The sequence below is a fragment of the Carassius carassius genome, chromosome 20, assembly GCF_963082965.1.
Source record: "Carassius carassius chromosome 20, fCarCar2.1, whole genome shotgun sequence".
Taxonomy (NCBI): domain Eukaryota; kingdom Metazoa; phylum Chordata; class Actinopteri; order Cypriniformes; family Cyprinidae; genus Carassius; species Carassius carassius.
In genome coordinates this window covers 10162206-10181148 of record NC_081774.1, presented here as the reverse complement: position 1 = coordinate 10181148, position 18943 = coordinate 10162206, and the positions used below count along the sequence as shown (strand labels likewise).

The following is an 18943-nucleotide window of genomic DNA, read 5'->3' as shown; positions in this document are numbered from 1 at the left end:
AATATAAATATTATTACCCTAATGCGCCAGTGAAAACAGAGATTTTAAACGATAATCTGACGACAAGGGGGAGGCGAAAACGAGTGGGATTCCTCTTGAGGGTGTAAATCCATTCTGTGTGATGTTTTAAAAGCGCAAAACTACAATTAAAAAAAAGTGTTTAGGTTACGTACTTCTCTGGCAATGCTTCTGGTTCCAGCAGCGCTCGCTGAAGTCTCCGTTGATGGTGGTGAGGGGGCAGGTGGTCTTGCCTTGAACCGTGCCGGGGCAGACATCTCCACACTCTCGATCATTCTTATTGAACATGATGTAGTTGTCCTCGACCGAGTCAAGGATCATGGACCAGTCGAGGGTGGAGAGGTAACAGAGGTCGGGGTTCTTTTCCACACGCACGGCTCCACGGGTGATGTTCATCAGGCTGTGAAGGCCGATCTCTTTCAGCTGCAGCATCTCAAACAACACAAGTGCATAGTTGAAGAAGAGGTTATTGCCGCGCACCACTGTGAGGTTGGGAAATAGGTCGCTGAGGCTCTCCAGGCCGTAAACGCGGAACAAGAGCAGGTAGTCTGTCACTACCGTCAGCTTGGGGTAACTCAGGCCACGGAAATCCTCTGGTTTGGTTGTGAACATGAGCAGGATCTTTAAGTGGCCTTCGATTATGGTGCAGTTCTCCAGCACCCGCAGGTTGGTCACGTTATTTCTGATGTCTTTACTTGAGCAAACTGCAACGACAAAAGAGACAGCAAAATGTTCATTGGTTCGGTGAGAATGTACAGCAACAATTGCTTACAGATGATGACCTTCAATTTAACAGGATTTTATTCAGTAACAAGCATAAACAAACAAAAACAAAATGTGAAAACGTATTCTATAGAAACCCATAAAGGAGATCATATACAGAACCATAAAAAATTATTAGAACGACATAATGTTTTCTGTCGTACTGTTCAATTTTCTCCCTTTGAGCTGATGCCTTCCATATGACCTAACTTGGTTAATGAAGACAACAAAAGCTCTTCCTGCAGCTTTTCACATTCCACTGCTGCTTTACTAGTGTATGAGCTGGAGAGATGCTTCGCAAGTGAACCAAAATTGCTTTGCCTAAGGTATGAGACAGTGCCACATAAATGGATAAATAGACAGACAGACGGATATATAGATATGTGGATAGATTTATTTATTTATCATTTAATGCCATAACAGCATCTAAGCATTTAAAGTGTAACTAAACCCCTGCTCAGAGCCTGACTCCACCCACTGACAATATTTGAAAAATGCTGAAAAGTGGGCAGATCACAGCGGAGATAGAGGGGACGAACCTAGGGCGGGGCTGAGCGAGTGCAGCGTGATCCTGAGACCCGCAGTGACGGATTGATTGACAGCAGCTGTCAGAGACGCTAAAATGGAGAGTGACTGTAATGACGCAAGTAGCTTTGCAACGGAGCGATTATTTGAGGTAGAGGAGCTTTTCTCCCCCACCTTCACCTTAAGTGGAGGATGTCGAGGTGTCTGTTCATATCAATTCGAGCCGCTGGCTCAAACTGCGCTCTTAACTCCCGCACCGCGTCGCTTTTCAGCGCGAGCTGTGTGGAGAAGCCCATTTCCACCTCCATTGCGTTGGAGAAGCAATCCCGTGTAAAGTGCAGTACACTCGAGCTCTAGGCGGGAACTCACGGTCTTCCAGGACAAGTACATGCAACCACTGGCGCCTAATTTTAAAGTCTGCTGGAAAACTATGCAGTCCAGCAGTGCTGTCACAACCAGCAACACACAACGTACCATCCTGACCACTGTACTAAATACAGATAAATCTACGCTAACTTGAAGATCTAAATAACTCTATAATTGATATGCTAAATAGATGCTATAATAGATGCTATCCTGATCGTTTTCAATACTTGCAATTCCAACTCACTGACTCACTACAGTGATTTTGATGGAACAAGATGGTTTTATACTGCCAAGGGCGTGGTAGCTCGTACCAAGGGGCGTGGTGGGCTCGAAACTGCTTACGTCACCTGCCACCGCTTACGTCACTTGCCACCGCAACATCCAATAGGAAAAATCAACTGCAGTAGCCACCGTTCAACCTGAAGAGGGCAGCACTCAGACGTTTTTACAGCATATATTGTAGAATTAAAACACTTTATACTCAAATGTCAAAAAAGTTACTCGAATCAATGAACAGCATTAATAAAGCCCCATTCTTACAGATCATTAACTAAAAAAAGTTGGTTTAGGGTTTAGTTACTCTTTAAAGTCCTATTAGCTAAGACAAATAGATTAAATTCTCATTTGCACTATGAGCTATCAACCCTGCTCAATTCTAATGGAAAGTGGTAGCTTTTTAGACTTCTTGTTTTTTAATATTTATGTTTAATGTATTACTGATGTTTTGTATTAATTATTGTGTATGTTTAATTGTAATTCATGCAGCAGAACAAATTGCCCTCAAGGCAGAAAATAAAAGGTTAAAAAGGGCTATATTAATAGAATAATAAAAAATAAATAAATATTTAAAATAACTATAATTGTATACAATAATGTAAAAAATATATTTTGTTTTTACATACAAATGAAGACATATTATAGACATATTTTATCAATTTTTTTACGAAATGTTTCACATTAATATCAACTAAAATGTTTTTAGTTGATGATAAAATTTTCTATTAATTAATTAACAGAAAACAAAGAACACAAATATGCAATTAAACCCCAGTTACAAAACCACAAACAATAAAAATAGGATGCTCTACACATCTAATTGTGTCCTTTTAGCTCCCCATTTCCCTTTAAATGAAAAACAGTCCCTGCTACTCGACTTAAAAGATTCCACAACAGTTTACATGAATTACACGCATACATGAACTCTGATGAGCGGTCAGCCCATGCATAACTGAGACCTTTTAAACACTGGCAGTCACAGCATGAGGCATTGGGAAGGTCACAAATACCTTGCACTGGCTACTTGTTTACATTAGTTATAACAGTGGCCCCACCACAGGGATTCATAAATGTGGCAGTCCGGAAGTTTTGAAGCATGGGGAAGCTGAAACACATAGTAGAACTCTACTGACATGTGCCTCCTCTCTCTCTACCAGACACGCACAATGTGCAATACCTCTACGCTTACACTTATTTTTAGCACCACACTCCTAATACACTATGTACAAATGGCGTGCCAGGCACTTGAAAAGTTTATCGCTGAAGCACATGAAAGGAACGGCGGCACAGTGAGAGGAGAATTAGATGTGACCTGGCTGACTGTGTGTAGTCATTCTATTTATGCAATGAATCTCTGAATGACGCTCTAGACAAATTTAAACCCTGAACATCAATTACCAATGAATAATGCAAGTTATTTGCATGAATTAATTTAAAAGGCGGCTGCTTCAGTTTAGATGATTTTTTTAAAAATCAAGATTTACTAAAATATCTTAAGACAAAAATTAAATCAAGCATTTACATTTAAATTCAATTATTTAATACTCGATATACTCAATACTTTAATACTCAATTTAATACTGGTAAAAAAACATTTTTGATTTGTAAAAGATCAAAATATAATCTTAAAGTAAACTACAGGTTTAAGAAGAAGAAAAGAAAATGTCTAAAGAAGTAAAGGCATGTAATTGAGGTTGTGATTTATGGCAATGCTGATTTCTCTGCAGCTAGTTCTTCTTTGTTATGGACCTGAAAAGTATATTTCGACCTGACATATTGATTGAAATCTGCATTCAATCTGCATAAGTGTGTTTGCCTTCGCAGCCACCATTAAGATATCAAAATAAATCTTGCATAAATGCAATGCAAATGTTCTTGAATTGCAGCAAACGGCTAAACCACAAAGTACTTTCTTTCCTCTGAAATAAGGCAAACATTTCAACCAGGACACGGGAAGGAACTGCAAGTAGGCCCGTCACAATAATCAATATATCAACTGATCCCACAATATATGTACATGACTACAATAATTTTTGGTGACTCAATATGTTGCCCATTTTTTTTACATAAAAACTAATGTTGCCATGTTTTTTGCATACCACTTGTGCCTGTGTCTTTTGCGGCTTCGGTGCTAGTTACAAAAATAAATAAAAAATAAATAAAAAGTTTAATCTGCAGATTTGGCCTTGTTTTAGGGATCTGTGCCTTTGAGCATACAGACATCTGACTGCTAAATAGAGATTGTGTTTTTCAGCAATAGTGCACCCTTACTTTACAGAGAAAAGAAGGTCAGGGAAAAATACGTAGAAGAAAAAAATCTCCATACATATTATTCGTGAACTTTTCTTTTTTCCTACTTGTTACATTGCACTTACTTATTTACTGCTTGTTTAAGTTTTTTTAATGTATCTAATATTGACTTAATTTCCATGATAAATATTCTTAAGAATTTAAAGTTTGTTGTCATTTGAAAGTGTGAAGCCCTTCTTGCGTTATATATGCCGTTAAATTATGAATTTAAAATAAATCTTAAAATAATATTTATCGCAGGGATCCTCAATAAGGATGTGCACATCGATGCTGCAGTATCGATATGTCGTTACTCAGAAGCTTCTATATTGGTATCGATATTTATGCAAAGTTATTGATACTCGCGGACCCGGTGGTATAACGTTAACACCGATTGGTCTGCGGCTGTGTGCAGTGTGTTATTCACCATCACTACACGGCATGTACAGTCGCGACTCACGCGAACGATGACAGCAGTACCGCAGCTCCCTATACGCAGAGTACACAGTTTGTGTAGGGCACCATCCCAGTTGCTCAAAATAAAAAAAAAATTAAAAACTTCTGCCATTCTCCCATCCGTGCTCACAACCACTCACACCTCATGTTTGCGGTTGAATGTTCATAATTGATGGATAGACATCCATGCCCGGGTAAAGGACATAAACAATACGGCGCATAGAAAAGAAAACTAAAGAAAGTTAAAAAATTTAAAACTAAAGTTGGCTTGACTTTGGACGTTTGAGAGTTTAGGGACTGTCTCTAAAGTTATTGGTATACACTTTTCTAACGTCAGTAGCATTTGAGGAGATAGACTTAATAAAAGTTGACTCTTGATAGAGTCATAAAAGCAACTGTAACTGTTCATCTACTGTAGGTGTCAGCTATAATGCACAAGTGAATTAAATGTTTAAAATTTATTAAAATACACTGTAAATCATATGTAAATTATGCTACTTTTTCACATGGGCTCAAACGCAAATTTGAAGCTCAATAGCATTTGAGGAGAAAGACTTTTTTTTTTTTTTTTTAGGTTCCCATGGTCATGGTTTTAACAATAACACAACAAATCATCGTTCTTGTAGCCATGGTAACTGCAAATTAACCATGGTTACTTCAAATAATAATTTACAAAGAAGTATTAATATACTGTAATTTTTTTGTGTAATATGTAATCAATATTTTTTGTAAGAAGGTTATTTAAACATTTTTATTTATTTGTTAAATTTGCTTTTCTAATAAATGAGTTATTAATGGCCAGAATATGTATGTCATTTGTCTTTAAGTTTAATATAATTATTATTATACTTAAAGACAAATGACATACACATTCTGGCCATTAATATCTCACTTATTAGAAAAGCAAATTTAACAAATAAATAAAAATGTTATATATATATATATATATAATTTTTTTTTTTTTTTTAGATTACTTAGAAAAAACACACACACTTTTAAAATTATAACCAGTATCTGTATCGGTATCGTTAAAATTTTAACAAAAAGTATCGGTATCATATCGCATGGAAAAACTGTGGTATCGCCCATCCCTAATCCTCAAATCTGGACCACGAGATCCATTTTCGTGAATAGTTCAGCTCTAACTCTAATCAAACATACCTGAGCATGCTGATCAATGACTGCGTTTACATGCAGCCAATAACCCGTTCAAAGTCGGGATATTAGCAATAATCCGGTCGCGCACGGCCATGTAAACACCGGCAAAAACCCAGATATGCTCATATCCCGTTTTTTAAAAACCGGGATATTATACCTGGGGTACCCCTTTTCTAACCCGAATATTTGGTCTTGTAAACGCGTTTCGGCATATCCCCATCAAAATGTGTGTTCTGCGCATGTTCTATTCGCAAGGAATCTTGGTCTTTTTAGTAGAGACGGCGCATAAAAAAACCCTGCGTGCAGTATAGAGGCACAGTAGTGTCAAGTGCTGCTGGTGGATCAGTACCAGCGCCAAAGCGCAAACAAAGACTATCGCTATCTGCCCCAAACTATTCATTATCCGCCTGCTGCTCCTGTTGTTGTTTTTGTCTTTGGATACAGGAAGAAGAAGCATATTGCATCTTGTTGTCCGTGCGTCGCCGTTTACATCGGGATTGGCGACTGATTACACATTCCATGCATACAGAAGCATACAGAAGAACTCTCTCTGCTCACGCATGTAAATGGGTTATCCCGAATGATTCAGAAACCCGAATAGTGACCTTAACCCGACCATAACCCGAATTTTAACAGCATGTAAACGTAGTCATTGTCTTTGGGATCATTAGAAAGTCACAGGCAGGTGACTTTGATCAAGGTTGGAGCTAAACTCTGCAGTGCATTGGCCCTCCAGGGCAAGATTTGAGGAACTCTGGTTTATCACATTTATTTCTGGGGCAATATATCGCACAACAAATATTATGACCATATAAAAGCAAGTATGACCATATAAAAGCAGAAGTCTTAAAAAGAGGCGGGTCTCCACACCTCTCGTCCCACTTCCTCTTTGAGGTTTCGCTGGTTTGTATTCATCAGCGTTTTTGGGATTTTACCCATTAAACTGATTTGTAATCAAACAATATGGCTTTGTAAGAAGCGACTTACACATGCACACATTCAATAATAATTATTTCAAACAATGTCATTTTCATTATTACGTTCAAAATCATGATTTTCCTTTAGACATGCTTTGTGCATTAGTCCAAACTACCATTACGTTAAAACATATTGCAGCATTTTAGATCATTTATGTGAACACTTTGGGGGCATAAATGTGACACCTCAACCCTGTGAAAAAAAGACTACTATAAAGGTTACAGGAAATAAAATACACATCAGAATGATTGGGCAACCAATAACCGTGAGCACAGACGAGAGTCTACACATGGGATGATTTAAAGATGCACCTGCACACCAGCTGCTGTGGTGTCCTCAAATTGAGTAAGAAGAACAATATTACTGGGCAGGTGTCCAGTCCCTGACCACACACTTCAAATCAGAAGAAAAGCGGGGTATACAAGAATTTGCATGAGCGGAATAAGTTCTGATTTGAGTCTGAAACTAGCTGATTCTATTTTAAAAATCGTGAGAGACAAATTGTATGTGAAATCGCTATAACTCAAAAGGTTGGGATTTGACATAAGAAACTACTGTTTGGACAAAATGGCCCATAAATGTGCTTTAAAAATAAACATGATGTGTCATCTTCATAAAAGCATGAATATAGCTGAACCAGTAACGCATTCTTAATCATGTCAAAGAAATAATTAATATAAGCACTGAATGCAAACAATGAAATAAAAATATGCAGAAGATTAAATGAACATGACAATCAGAATTACTGTTAACAAATATCCTGTAAACCACTCACAATGATACAGCAGTATTTTAATTATTAGTAACCTATTTGTGAGACAATACCACCTGAAGAGCTATGACGAACTTTAAAACGGAACAAATAACAGGCTCTTAAGGTGAAGCTTTTAATCGTTGGTTTGAATGAGGTGATCAAAAGGAAATCGTAAAAGAAACTGACAATGTGTACAATCAGGAACCACAATGAGCCGCAAGATCTGAGAAAACATGGAGTAACGTGGACAAAGGGTGCGGCAAATACATTCAAAATGATTTCTCACAGCTTCAATGGTCATGCCATGTCAGCCAAGACTTGACAAGGTTGAACATAGCAATTACGAAATTATATATGACTTGTTTTTGGATATTAACAATGTAATCAAGTACGTAGGTGATTCAGTCAAACGGTCTCGGATTCTAGTCTGCAGAGGTATAAATTATGTTTTACATTTTTAATTTAGCATTGCAAGTGCAAGAAAGCAATTAAACATGAAAAAACTAAATGTGTAAACCAATATGGATAGTTTATTATTAATAATATACAGTCAGATGGGATTCAAAGTATAATTTTGGAAATAAACAAGGTTAATAAAATAAATGAAGTATTTTGATACAAAAAACTAGAAACTAGTAGAAATCTTTTGACATAATCTGAATAAAAGATTCAGAATAAAACTTAGAAAGATTTTGCATTATTTCTAAATCAATAATCAAACAAGGAAATTAGCGATATTGAGCAAGTGAACACCTCTGTACAAAAGGTCAGATGTCTTTGTTTCCATTTAAGAACAAGATGCTGTTTGGATAATACTTAGGGATTTCACACAGTTTGTGTGGTGCTGACATTGCAGCAAAAGGGAGACATTTTTAATTAATTTTTCACTCCAAATTGTTACACAGGGATTATACTTCGTGATAGAAAAAAAAAGTACTCAATCAAAAAAAGTACAATATAGCAGTATCAGACTTTTCAACCCCACTGGAAGAAAGAAGCTGAACTTTGAACTAATAAATATTACAAGGTGAGCCGGGCTCCGAGCAGATTTCCAGTCTTGACGAGGCTGAACTGAGGCCCTAAAATAGTTCCACTCTTCCCTACAGTGGTTCACTACAAGCCTAAGAGGAACAAGAAGGGGGCCAACTTAGCGATTACACAACTTGTTTATGTTCAATCTGCCCTTAAAATCTCGCACAAACTGGTTTCACAATATTACTCAATCTATTATTTTCAGTTTTAATAAAAAGGTGGCATACATACACCCTCAGGTGTTGACTTGTCTAGTGCTGAAAACTATGCTGTGACAAGACACAAAGATGCAAAACACTCCAAATACATTCTTTTCATATTACCTGAAAACAAGCCAAGCATATTTTACAGATTTTAATTGCTGATAAAGAAAATTTGGACAAGCAATTTTTGAAATAACAAACAGGAATTAAATTCATTACAAAAAGAGTATTTCTTCTGAGAGAGGATTGGAGTGTAATATGAATTAAACGGCTGATTAAAGCCACATCAGATTATTACAGACAGAGAGAGCCAACAGTCTGTTCATTTGTGACTTTCCATGCAGTGCTTGTTATTAGTTTTTCAAACATGTAGGTCTTAACCTAAAACCTAACAGAGTTTTTAAACATACTGCTCTGATTTACAGTAGCTTAAACGTGAGACACATGGAAGAGTCTCAAAATGGAAACTGGCAGAACATCGAATGCATAAATTTCATCCAAACCAATTCTATATTTAGAAATCTGCAGAGTAACAAGATAAGAAAAAATGTGCTTGGGGTTCAGTACAGCTCACAAATCAACAAATAAGGCTGTGCCGAAATGATCTGAAATTCTCCTAATGATAACTCTGAGCATTTCATTTGATTTTCTCCCCCCAAAAAATAAATAAAACCTTATTGGCAAAAATACTACTGTATTTTTAACTTTCCAAAAAATATGTTAAAACTCATTTGTTGAGCGAACTGAAGATAAGCCAATGTTTTGTTTGGAGCTGAACACAGCCAAGTGTGTCAAAAGCATACTTATATTTATTTAGCTGTTGCAGGAAGTCTTCCAAAAGCACTAAAAAACAACAAGTGGTACCTAATTACACAATCATTTAAATGACTAGTGCTTAATTAAAACCAATTACTAGCATGTATGCGTTTTATATAACATTTTACTACAAAGTAAAACCAAATATATTAAGCATTTACATAAGTGACTACACATTAAAATAAACGCTGTATAATCAAGCATACCGATAAACTATATCAGTCTAATATTCAGCATTAAATTCAACATTTAGTTAGTAGTTTGCTAATAACATTTGTGGCCCTGTGATATCAATTGACAATAGTTTTATTGTGCAGAAAGCTCAATTTTAAAAGGACGTCTGAAAGTTCTACTTCTAGTTTGCTGCCAAAGTAACACACTTTCCAAACTCATAAAGATCGGATCACAGACCTCATGTCAGGTTTCCTGACTTCTTTGAAAAAATAAATAAAAACACAGCGCTATAGGTCCTGAGTGATCTGATTAGGATTTAAAATCTGTCAATGCTGCAAATGGCTGCATGAAACCGGGGCCTGGCTGAACTTGAAAACCATTTCCCAGCCTTACTAGCGGTTCGAGCTACAAATAGATCAATGCTGTCCTCAAACGATCAATAATCTGGCTTTAGGGCCAAGGCGCACACTCCTGATAATCGATCGTACCATTAAAGCCAGTTTGAAACGATTCGTCTAAATCAAAACGACCCGATATTTAATTTATTCACCCCTTGCCCTGCAATGTCCTTCTGTCTGGCTCTGCTTTACCAAATGTGTCACAGTGGTCAAGAACTACGACCCCCTTTTCCCGTTCAGAGAGCTGGATAACGTTTGTAGATTAACATTTAAACAGACAAGACTCCCATAGTATTAAATCCGTATCCATGTGAAAGACAAAACAAAGCGGTTAAGATACACTTACTTTCTCCATTTGTTTGTTGACAGTTGCAAACAGTGTAGACAGACGCAACCAAAACAATCAAAGTCCGCAGCCGCATTTTGACACCGGGGAAACCGAAAATCCGTCCAAAAATCCCCTCCGAGTACGTCTTGCTGTGGGTAACGATCTGTTTTAATAGTCCAGTGTTGTTTTGGAAGATAAAAATGAAAAAGAACAGAAAAAGCCCTCTGTCACCCCCCTCAGAAAAAATGGGCGGAGAGGAAAATTCAACGTGTTCAATCCGCTTCTGCTGTCGCGCGCACTGATGCAGACGCTCGAGCGCTAAGCTAACGACAGTGCGAGCTACGACTTTCATTCACTATAAAACAATCCGCACCTATAAAGCACGCGGAATGCATCATTTATAAAGAGCGGACGAATCATTTCCAATCGATTGCATATATTTATCCAGCACTTGCGCAGATTAAAACATGGAAAAACTGGCGGAGCTCGGGGAAGAATGGCTTGGCACACGGAGCACAGGCCGAAATAATCAATTGAGCGTCTTTTTGTTGCAGATGAAAATATCTTATAGTTCTAATAACCTGTCTTCAGATTTATAAATTGTAGATTGTGCTGCTGCAAATCGTCCAAGATTTCCATGATTTCTTATTGGACAGATTTCAATATGTACTTTTTCCCAGTAACGTTAATCACGTTCCTGCTGACTGCGAGCTTTTACGGGTCACACACGCAATAGTTTCTCCGTACTGTTCCTCACGGCGAACCTGTAAGCGGGCAGTTTAGTGAATCGTATCGGTTCTGGAGGCGTCTGCTGAAAACACTGCAGTCGCTGAGATTTCCAGCACAAATGCTCCACATGCAGTCTTTCTGCGTCGCTTGGCTGGCGAGCAGTTGCCTTGCTTCACAGATCAATCAATACAACGAAGTGAAGCTGATTCCTCAAAGCTGGCTTACTCGTCTTTAACTCTCTCGCGGAGAAAAAGAGGGGAATAAAAATGCAATTTTGCACAAATATATATATTTTTTGTCCCCACGCTGGTTGTAGCTACTGCATTGACATATGCCCTCTTTCCAAGGATCCCCTTTCCTGTCTTTGCGCCAGTAAAGAAGACCTGCCAGAGAGGCAGATCGAGCACAGGGGAAATATGGACTGGAGCGCTGGATCGAGACCGCGTGCGCGCTCTAAACATTGGCGTGCACCTTGCGTGTTCTAAAACGCTGGCTTCTATGCAATGCATTGGCATTGAATGATTTGGAATTCATAGCCTAGAAAAAAATAATATTTTATTCCTGTTCCTCGTTGTGAATCTTGTCCCGGTAAATATACCATGGTAAAACACTGTAAATCTGCGATACAGTGAATGGGGCTGATCTGTAAACTTTAAAATACTGAGTTTCAAACGTATAGCCACAAGACAAACCGTATGCATGTTAACAGTTTTAATGTGAAAAAATCACTTACTAACCTTTTCTGTGTGAAGTTGTACATTTTACAGTCTCACTGTCATTATAACATAAAGCCATAAACCATAAAATTCCTGTAAAATCGACGAGAAAAATTTCACAGCTAAAGATGTTTGACCAGTAGAGTAAATGTGTTTTTAAGAAAAGGTAAACTTCACATTTCTGCCTTTAATTACTCCAAAAACATGCCCCATAAAAAAAATATATATATATAAAAAAAAGGCACAAGTCGAAATTTTTTAATCAAAATTTTTATCTACTTCCAATTTACACTAATTCAACCTATCAACTGTGATTTAATGTTAAGTACAACGAGTACTGAACTTACTCAACTTGGTTGAATTCGGTGATCCTGGATGCCCTGTGGTCTCTTTAATCTCGTAAAACCATTTCAGCTTCATTTACTTGTATTAGGTAAGCAGTCTTGTTAAAAGCGAGATAATGTACAGCCAGCCAGTCATTATGCTTTACTGTCAGGGTTTATTTTGTGATAATGGAAATAATCTTTAGACAGAGTAGTCTTAAATCTGATTTGCTCTCCCAGCCTCACACTGTCCAGCATTATTATCTGTACTTATGCATTGGCAACAGCTGTATTTATGAAAAACATGCACTACAAGAATATTCATATTGTTATGTATTAGTAATGCAGGATTTTGCAAAACAGATGCAGTAAAAACAAAACATACGAGTAATAGCTAATGTTGTTTATGCCAAAGACTCGGTTTAATCCAAAGTACCTTCTAGGTTCCTTCAGGTATAAGCTTAAAAGGGTTTGTTCAGAAAATTAGTTTGTATTAAAACCTACTGGTTATAATTATATATTTGAAACTTTTTGAGGAAGTAGCACAACTATATTAGTTCAGCTATGTTTTCTAAGACCAATGAAAGTCTTTGAGAGAAAAAAGGAAAATATTGGTTGACGTGTAGAGTTCTGTTGAACTTACGAGCCTCTGATGGAAAGAGATCATCATAGAAAAACAGTGTAGACTATGTAAATAAACATACACGTCCTGGCCATCAGTGAGAACTGTGTTGGTAAGAAACAGGACTGTGTTGTACAAGGTGATAAATATGTTTTTGCTGCCACACATTCCTTACAGCTCAGATAAGTTGTCCAACTACATATATTCTGGGATCAGTAGAAAGCTGATGGCACAATGTTGATTACAACAAAAATGAGCTCGACTTGTCTCTTTTAAAAAGCAGAAATGTGGGTTAAAGTGAGGTACTTGTAGTCGGACTGATCTGTAAATGTTTAAAAAAATTAAGCCACAAGATGTAAACAATATACATTTCAACATGATTTTAGTATTTCTCTAAGTCACGTGCATTTTTAACAACTCCGTTGCCATGACAACAATCACTGTTAAAATTTTGAGATTAACTTTACAACTCAAATACTACACTTATAAACATTAGAATAAATGTAATTGCTTTCGTATTCTGCTTTTAGGTCCTCCAAAAACAGACCCATTGGCTTCCATCCTAAGTGCTCCTGAATGTTTGCTTTTTTACTACACAAGTCAAAATAATTTTTTGTTGTAATAGACATTATGCAACAAATGCTTTAGCTTGACTTGTTTTGAACCTGATATATTTCTTTAACACACCAATTTCTCTGTAGAACTATACAGAAAATCAATCCATAATCCCTGAGGCCATGTAAATTCATAATACATTTAAATCTGTGATTTGGCCAATTTGATTGTGATCTGGTATACAAGGGTGGCTTGTGTGTACACAGCCACAGGCCGTGTCTTAAAACAAATCACACAATGTGTAGTCTGACTTATGTCTTCCCTTCCTGACGAACATGAGAGAGAGGAAGAGGCACAATAACATCCCCAATCCCTCTTGCCCTGCAACCTGTTTACATCCTCTCTGTTCTAAGAAGCGCCACTATTATGTGTGGGAACACCATGTTAAACCCTTTCAAATGTCAGGTACACAGAGAGAAAACAACTGTCTTCATCACCACTGGAAGTGAAAAAGGACACCAATGCCTTTTTTCAATATAAAATACATAAAAGCTTTTTGAAATTAGTTATGGAGTGAAACATAAAGGACTGAATTTTTATAATGGACTGAATCCGAATGATTCATCTAATGCAGCAAACCTACAGATGAAAAGGGAATCTGTGAAAAGGAACAGGTTGCTAACAACACTGAAATTTGTTTTGTTAATATTATTAATCATTTATTTTTTGCCTTCATTTGACAGAACAGTAGAGGACAGGATGCAAACGGAGAGAAGAGAAGAATCAGAAAAGGACATGTATATATATACACAGACACACACACACACATGCACGCATATTAGATGGACAGTTGGCACGGACAGGATGATGATTCAGCCTGTAAGCCAATGATGGTAGCCCTCATGATATATATGTGGATGCATAATCTGATCTAGATTACACCACATAGTGGTACTATTTAAATGGGATCATCAACAGTATGCTGACCACTCATAACATGATATTCATAATCTCAGACTACTTGAAAAATACTAATAAATTATGTGGTAAAAAAAAAAATGCACCATAGCAGCGGCAGAAATTAACTTTATCAGTAAGAGGCGATATTTCTTACCTGTAAGGCTGTTTTCTAATTACCTTACTAAATGTATCTGTTTTTATGTCAAATTCTTAGATTAAAAACTAGTTATTTTAAACTATAACAATACTGTAGACTGTTTCCAATCACTTTACAGCATCAACAAAAAGCATTTTTACACTGAAATGGTGGAATAGAAGATGAAGAGTGTGAAGCTGCAATATCATGACGAATCATTATTGTTGATTACTGCTCAATGTCTATGAATGGCGATTAATAGATTTTAATAATTTTTAATGGTGGAGATAAACAAAGTCATATTCTGGCTACAGACAAAACCACCTAACTTAATCGTTGCTTTTTTTTTTTTTATAGATTAGGAAACCGACTTCACATTGATTATTCCAGCATGAAAGAAAATGTTATATTATAAAGATAGTGAGCCAACAACACTCAAGTGGTCGTGGCTTCAGTCTGATAATGTGAGTTATACATTTAGCAAAAACTCCCCTTATAATCAATGAAGCTGTCAAGCTTCAAAATAAATATCTTACATCTTTTCTGCAGATTGTTGTTGTTTGTGATGATGAAAGAATTTGCAAATGCAGATTAACAATTCAGTCAGTGAGCGCGCACTGGAACAACTCTCGTTTCCTGCGTCCCAATGTGCATACTACTGTCCATGCTAAATTCTATGTGATATTAGTAATTTTCGATTTAGGGCAGATACGGGGGACACATGGGTCCTCCAGCTGTGGTGACGAATCCAAACGCCTTTGATTGGACAGTGCATTCATAAACTCAACAAAAACGTGCGTGATTGGTTACGAAGGCTCGTAAAAAGTAATGTAAATCAAATCAACATTTATTTATTTATTTATTTATTTAATAGCCATCATAGACTGTGAAGAGGCCTTTTTTGGCCCCTTATCTGGAATTTTGGGGGCATTTTGTTAATTTTTGTCAGAAAAAAACTATGGAGGTGAAGGTCATAGATGGTTAAACACCAAACAAGGACTAGTAGGCATCTAGGTCGTTGGCTGGTCTGTGCTATTTGCCATCAGAGTGGTCTGATCTGATTTAATATCTTAATTTCCTCTCAAATTACCCTCTCCATTTTACAAACATTTATATTAGGAGTAAATAAGCATGAATGAGAAGCAGGCAATTGTGAGAGTAAATTGCTAAAGCTCACTAATCACTTGTTTACAATATTTGGTGTAAGGTCACCATGACAACATGTTTTTATATTTCAGGAGTGTCTATTGTGTTCCTTCCTGGGATTGGTGGATTGGTTAAATGACGGTGGAAATGTGCTGGAAAGATCAGTGAAAATAACTCTAAAACATGACTCTTTTAGAGATGGGCTATAAATGAACACAAAATAGGACAGGATGTTATTTCTCTGGCCACGTATTGTAAGTGCGGATGTCCTATTAATTGCTTTATTAAATTTGCTGCCTTTTAATGCTGTTTTGGACTGAAAGGAAAACATAAAGAAATATTAAAATTACATGCGAGTGAAATGTTGTTGGGAACATCAGATCTGAGCCTCCCTGGGGAAACTAAGCCTCTCAGATCTCTCACTTAATGCATGACATTACTGCAGTGATATAACTGCTCCCAATAGGCTCAGTTAAGAGCTTAATCAACAACACATATGAGCAACAGTCTGATAAATATGAAAGAGTGAAGTATTAAAGATGGTGTTTGGATTGACTTAACAGAGGCTTCACTTTAGCAGGAATTGTATTTAGTTGTAGGATGACATGATGATTTCAAAAGTTCACTTGCATTAAGTACTTTTTAGCAGAGATCTTAGTTGGTACCAGATTTTTTATTTAGAATTTAAAAAAAGTATAAAATCACGCAGTAACTTGACAAAAAAGTCAACTTTTAAAATGTTACAAAATATTTCTATTTCAAATATATGTTGATCTTATCTTTTCTATAAAAATCTTGAGGAAAACCCCTCAATCATTTCAATCATGAGAAAATAATGAGAAATGTTTATTGAGCAACAAATCAGCATATTAAAATGATTTCTGTAGGATCATGAAACACAGAAGAATAAATTACATTTTAAAATATTTTATATTATAGAATATATTTTAAATTGTAATACTATTTTACAATATCATAGTTTCACTGAATTTTATAATTGTATTTAATCAAATAAATGCAGCCTTGGTGAGCATATAAGAACTTAAAAAAAAAATCTTACCAACTTCAGTACCGTTTTGGTGTAAATAGATCGTTTTCATATTCAGCTTTTTTTTTTCGTGTTGCTGTAAATGTTGACAGTTTGCTGAAAATCCACTAAATAATTAATTTAAAAATGTATGCGTTTATTTACCTCTACCTCTATGTCTACATTTATGATAACATTACGATTATGTGCTGAATAATTTCTTGATCTTGACGATTTCTCTGTCGATTTCATGATGAACATTTAGCTTAAAATAAGGTCAGATAATATGCTCTTAACCTTTGAATAACCTTTCTAAAATAAATTCATTGCCGTTATCTTCAGGAAGTGCTCAGTGCTGAGTAACTGTGTTGATATGTTAACTCTAGGCCTTTCAGTATTCAATTAGCTTAAAACAGTTATTATGCAACTTCCTCATCACCTCAGGAGGAAATGAGGCCAGCTATAGGGTAATAAAAAGGAGAACACATAAATATCGCCAGCATTCATCACCTATGTAAAAATGTTTGCAGTTCAGTTAGCTGGCACGAAGGGAAAAAGCAGAAATCTATACATATCTGCTTATAGAATGGGAAAGGAAACAGAACAGGAGCCATGCAGGCTCCCACACTGGACGCCTGTCAGGAATGAATTTCAACAGAGATTCACCCCAAAGGTTCCTCCATGCATTGCTATCTAATGTAAATATATGTGCTGGGGCCGATGCTGATTGAGTTTTTATCCTACGTTTCCCCTTCAGAGCCAGTCTAGCTGACAGTAGTGTCCTTCTGAAAACAGAATGTATCCTGTTTCTAACCCCGTCCCTGTTGCTCTGACCCTACAGCACTCTAATAGGTCTAATAGGATTACATGTGCTGAGGCTGCTTTGAAAAACAGTCCCGACCCACCGTATCGTCTGCATGTGTAAAACAAGTTGCAGAGGCAAAAGCTGCAGAGACATTGAATTTAAAAGAATCTTGCAGATAAATTTAAAAGACTTAATGCATGGCAGCAGTTTTAGTATCCTTGAGATATTATATTATGAGATATATTATATGTGACCCTGGACCACAATACCAGTCATAAGTAGCCCAGGTATATTTGTAGCAATAGCCAAAAATATGGCTCAAAATAAATGATTTTCTTTTATGCCAAAAATCATAAGGATATTAAGTAAAGATCATGTTCCATGAAGATATTTTGTAAATTTACTATGCTGCAAATAAATACAAAACTTAATTTTTGATTAGTAATATGCATATGAACTTTTGCTCACCCAGATTACAGATTTTCAAATAGTTGTATTTTGGCCAATAATTGTCCTATCCCAACAAACCAGAACCATACAACAATAGAACATATTTATTCAGCTTTCAGGTGATGTATAAATCTCAATTTCAAAAATTTGACCCTTACGACTGGTTTCGCAGGGTCACATATTATATTTATGTTTTTAGTTTAAGTTAACTATAATAACACTGATGGGCAGCCATTTCTACCTAACCTGCCTCTTAAAAAATTCTGTTGGTGCAGTCTAATCAGGTTTAAGTCAAATTATATTAGATTTTTGACATGTACAAACCAGTTAATTTCGTTTTGTATTGCGCAGATGAGCAAATCATATCAGTAGTCTACTTAGATTGAACATAAACTCGAATTAAGTGCAAGAAGTGCACTCATATATTATTACACGTGGTGTAGCGCTGGCGTTATATTATGAAACTCTGACTCGGCTCCTAAAATGTTTCTCGCACTTCTCATGTGTGATTCCACCGTATTGTTGGATGCATTTCTAGCACATGCTGCCGTTGGAGGCAAAATTACGCCAACTGCTACCTTTATAGTCTAAAACTATTGCATATCTACCAGTCGCCAGTAACCAGTCCGCATTGCGAAAGGCTGAAGAAACTTAAGGAGAGTGAAACCACAAGTCGTTTACAATCACGCTACAGGTTGGTTATAAAGCTGTCCACTGCTGCCCTCTGGTGGGTGAACATTGCATTGTCTTTTACAAAGCAGTACAGATATGTCTTTGGAAATTCGCGTTATCTAAAGCAGGAGGCAGATCTCAGAAAGACACAGCACACATATCAGACTTGGCTACAGTTCCCAGATTTCAAATATAGTAGTGAATGCAAAGAGCCTAGACAATTTTTCTCATTGCCTGCTTTAAATGAGGGCAACATCTTGTTAAACCCT

General features: G+C 36.6%; 1 protein-coding gene across 1 annotated transcript in view; it reads right to left on the bottom strand.

Moving 5' to 3' along the window:
- Positions 1-11611, bottom strand: part of LOC132096288 (insulin receptor-like) — a 53135-nt gene extending 41524 nt beyond the window's left edge. Inside the window, exons 1-2 of the mRNA XM_059501554.1 lie at positions 10552-11611; positions 174-722 (exon numbers count right to left, since the gene is read on the bottom strand). Of these exons, the coding sequence (XP_059357537.1) occupies positions 174-722; positions 10552-10885 (883 nt within the window). The 5' untranslated portion in view covers positions 10886-11611. The remainder of the gene's footprint in view (positions 1-173; positions 723-10551) is intronic.
- Between the last annotated feature and the right edge of the window lie 7332 nt (positions 11612-18943).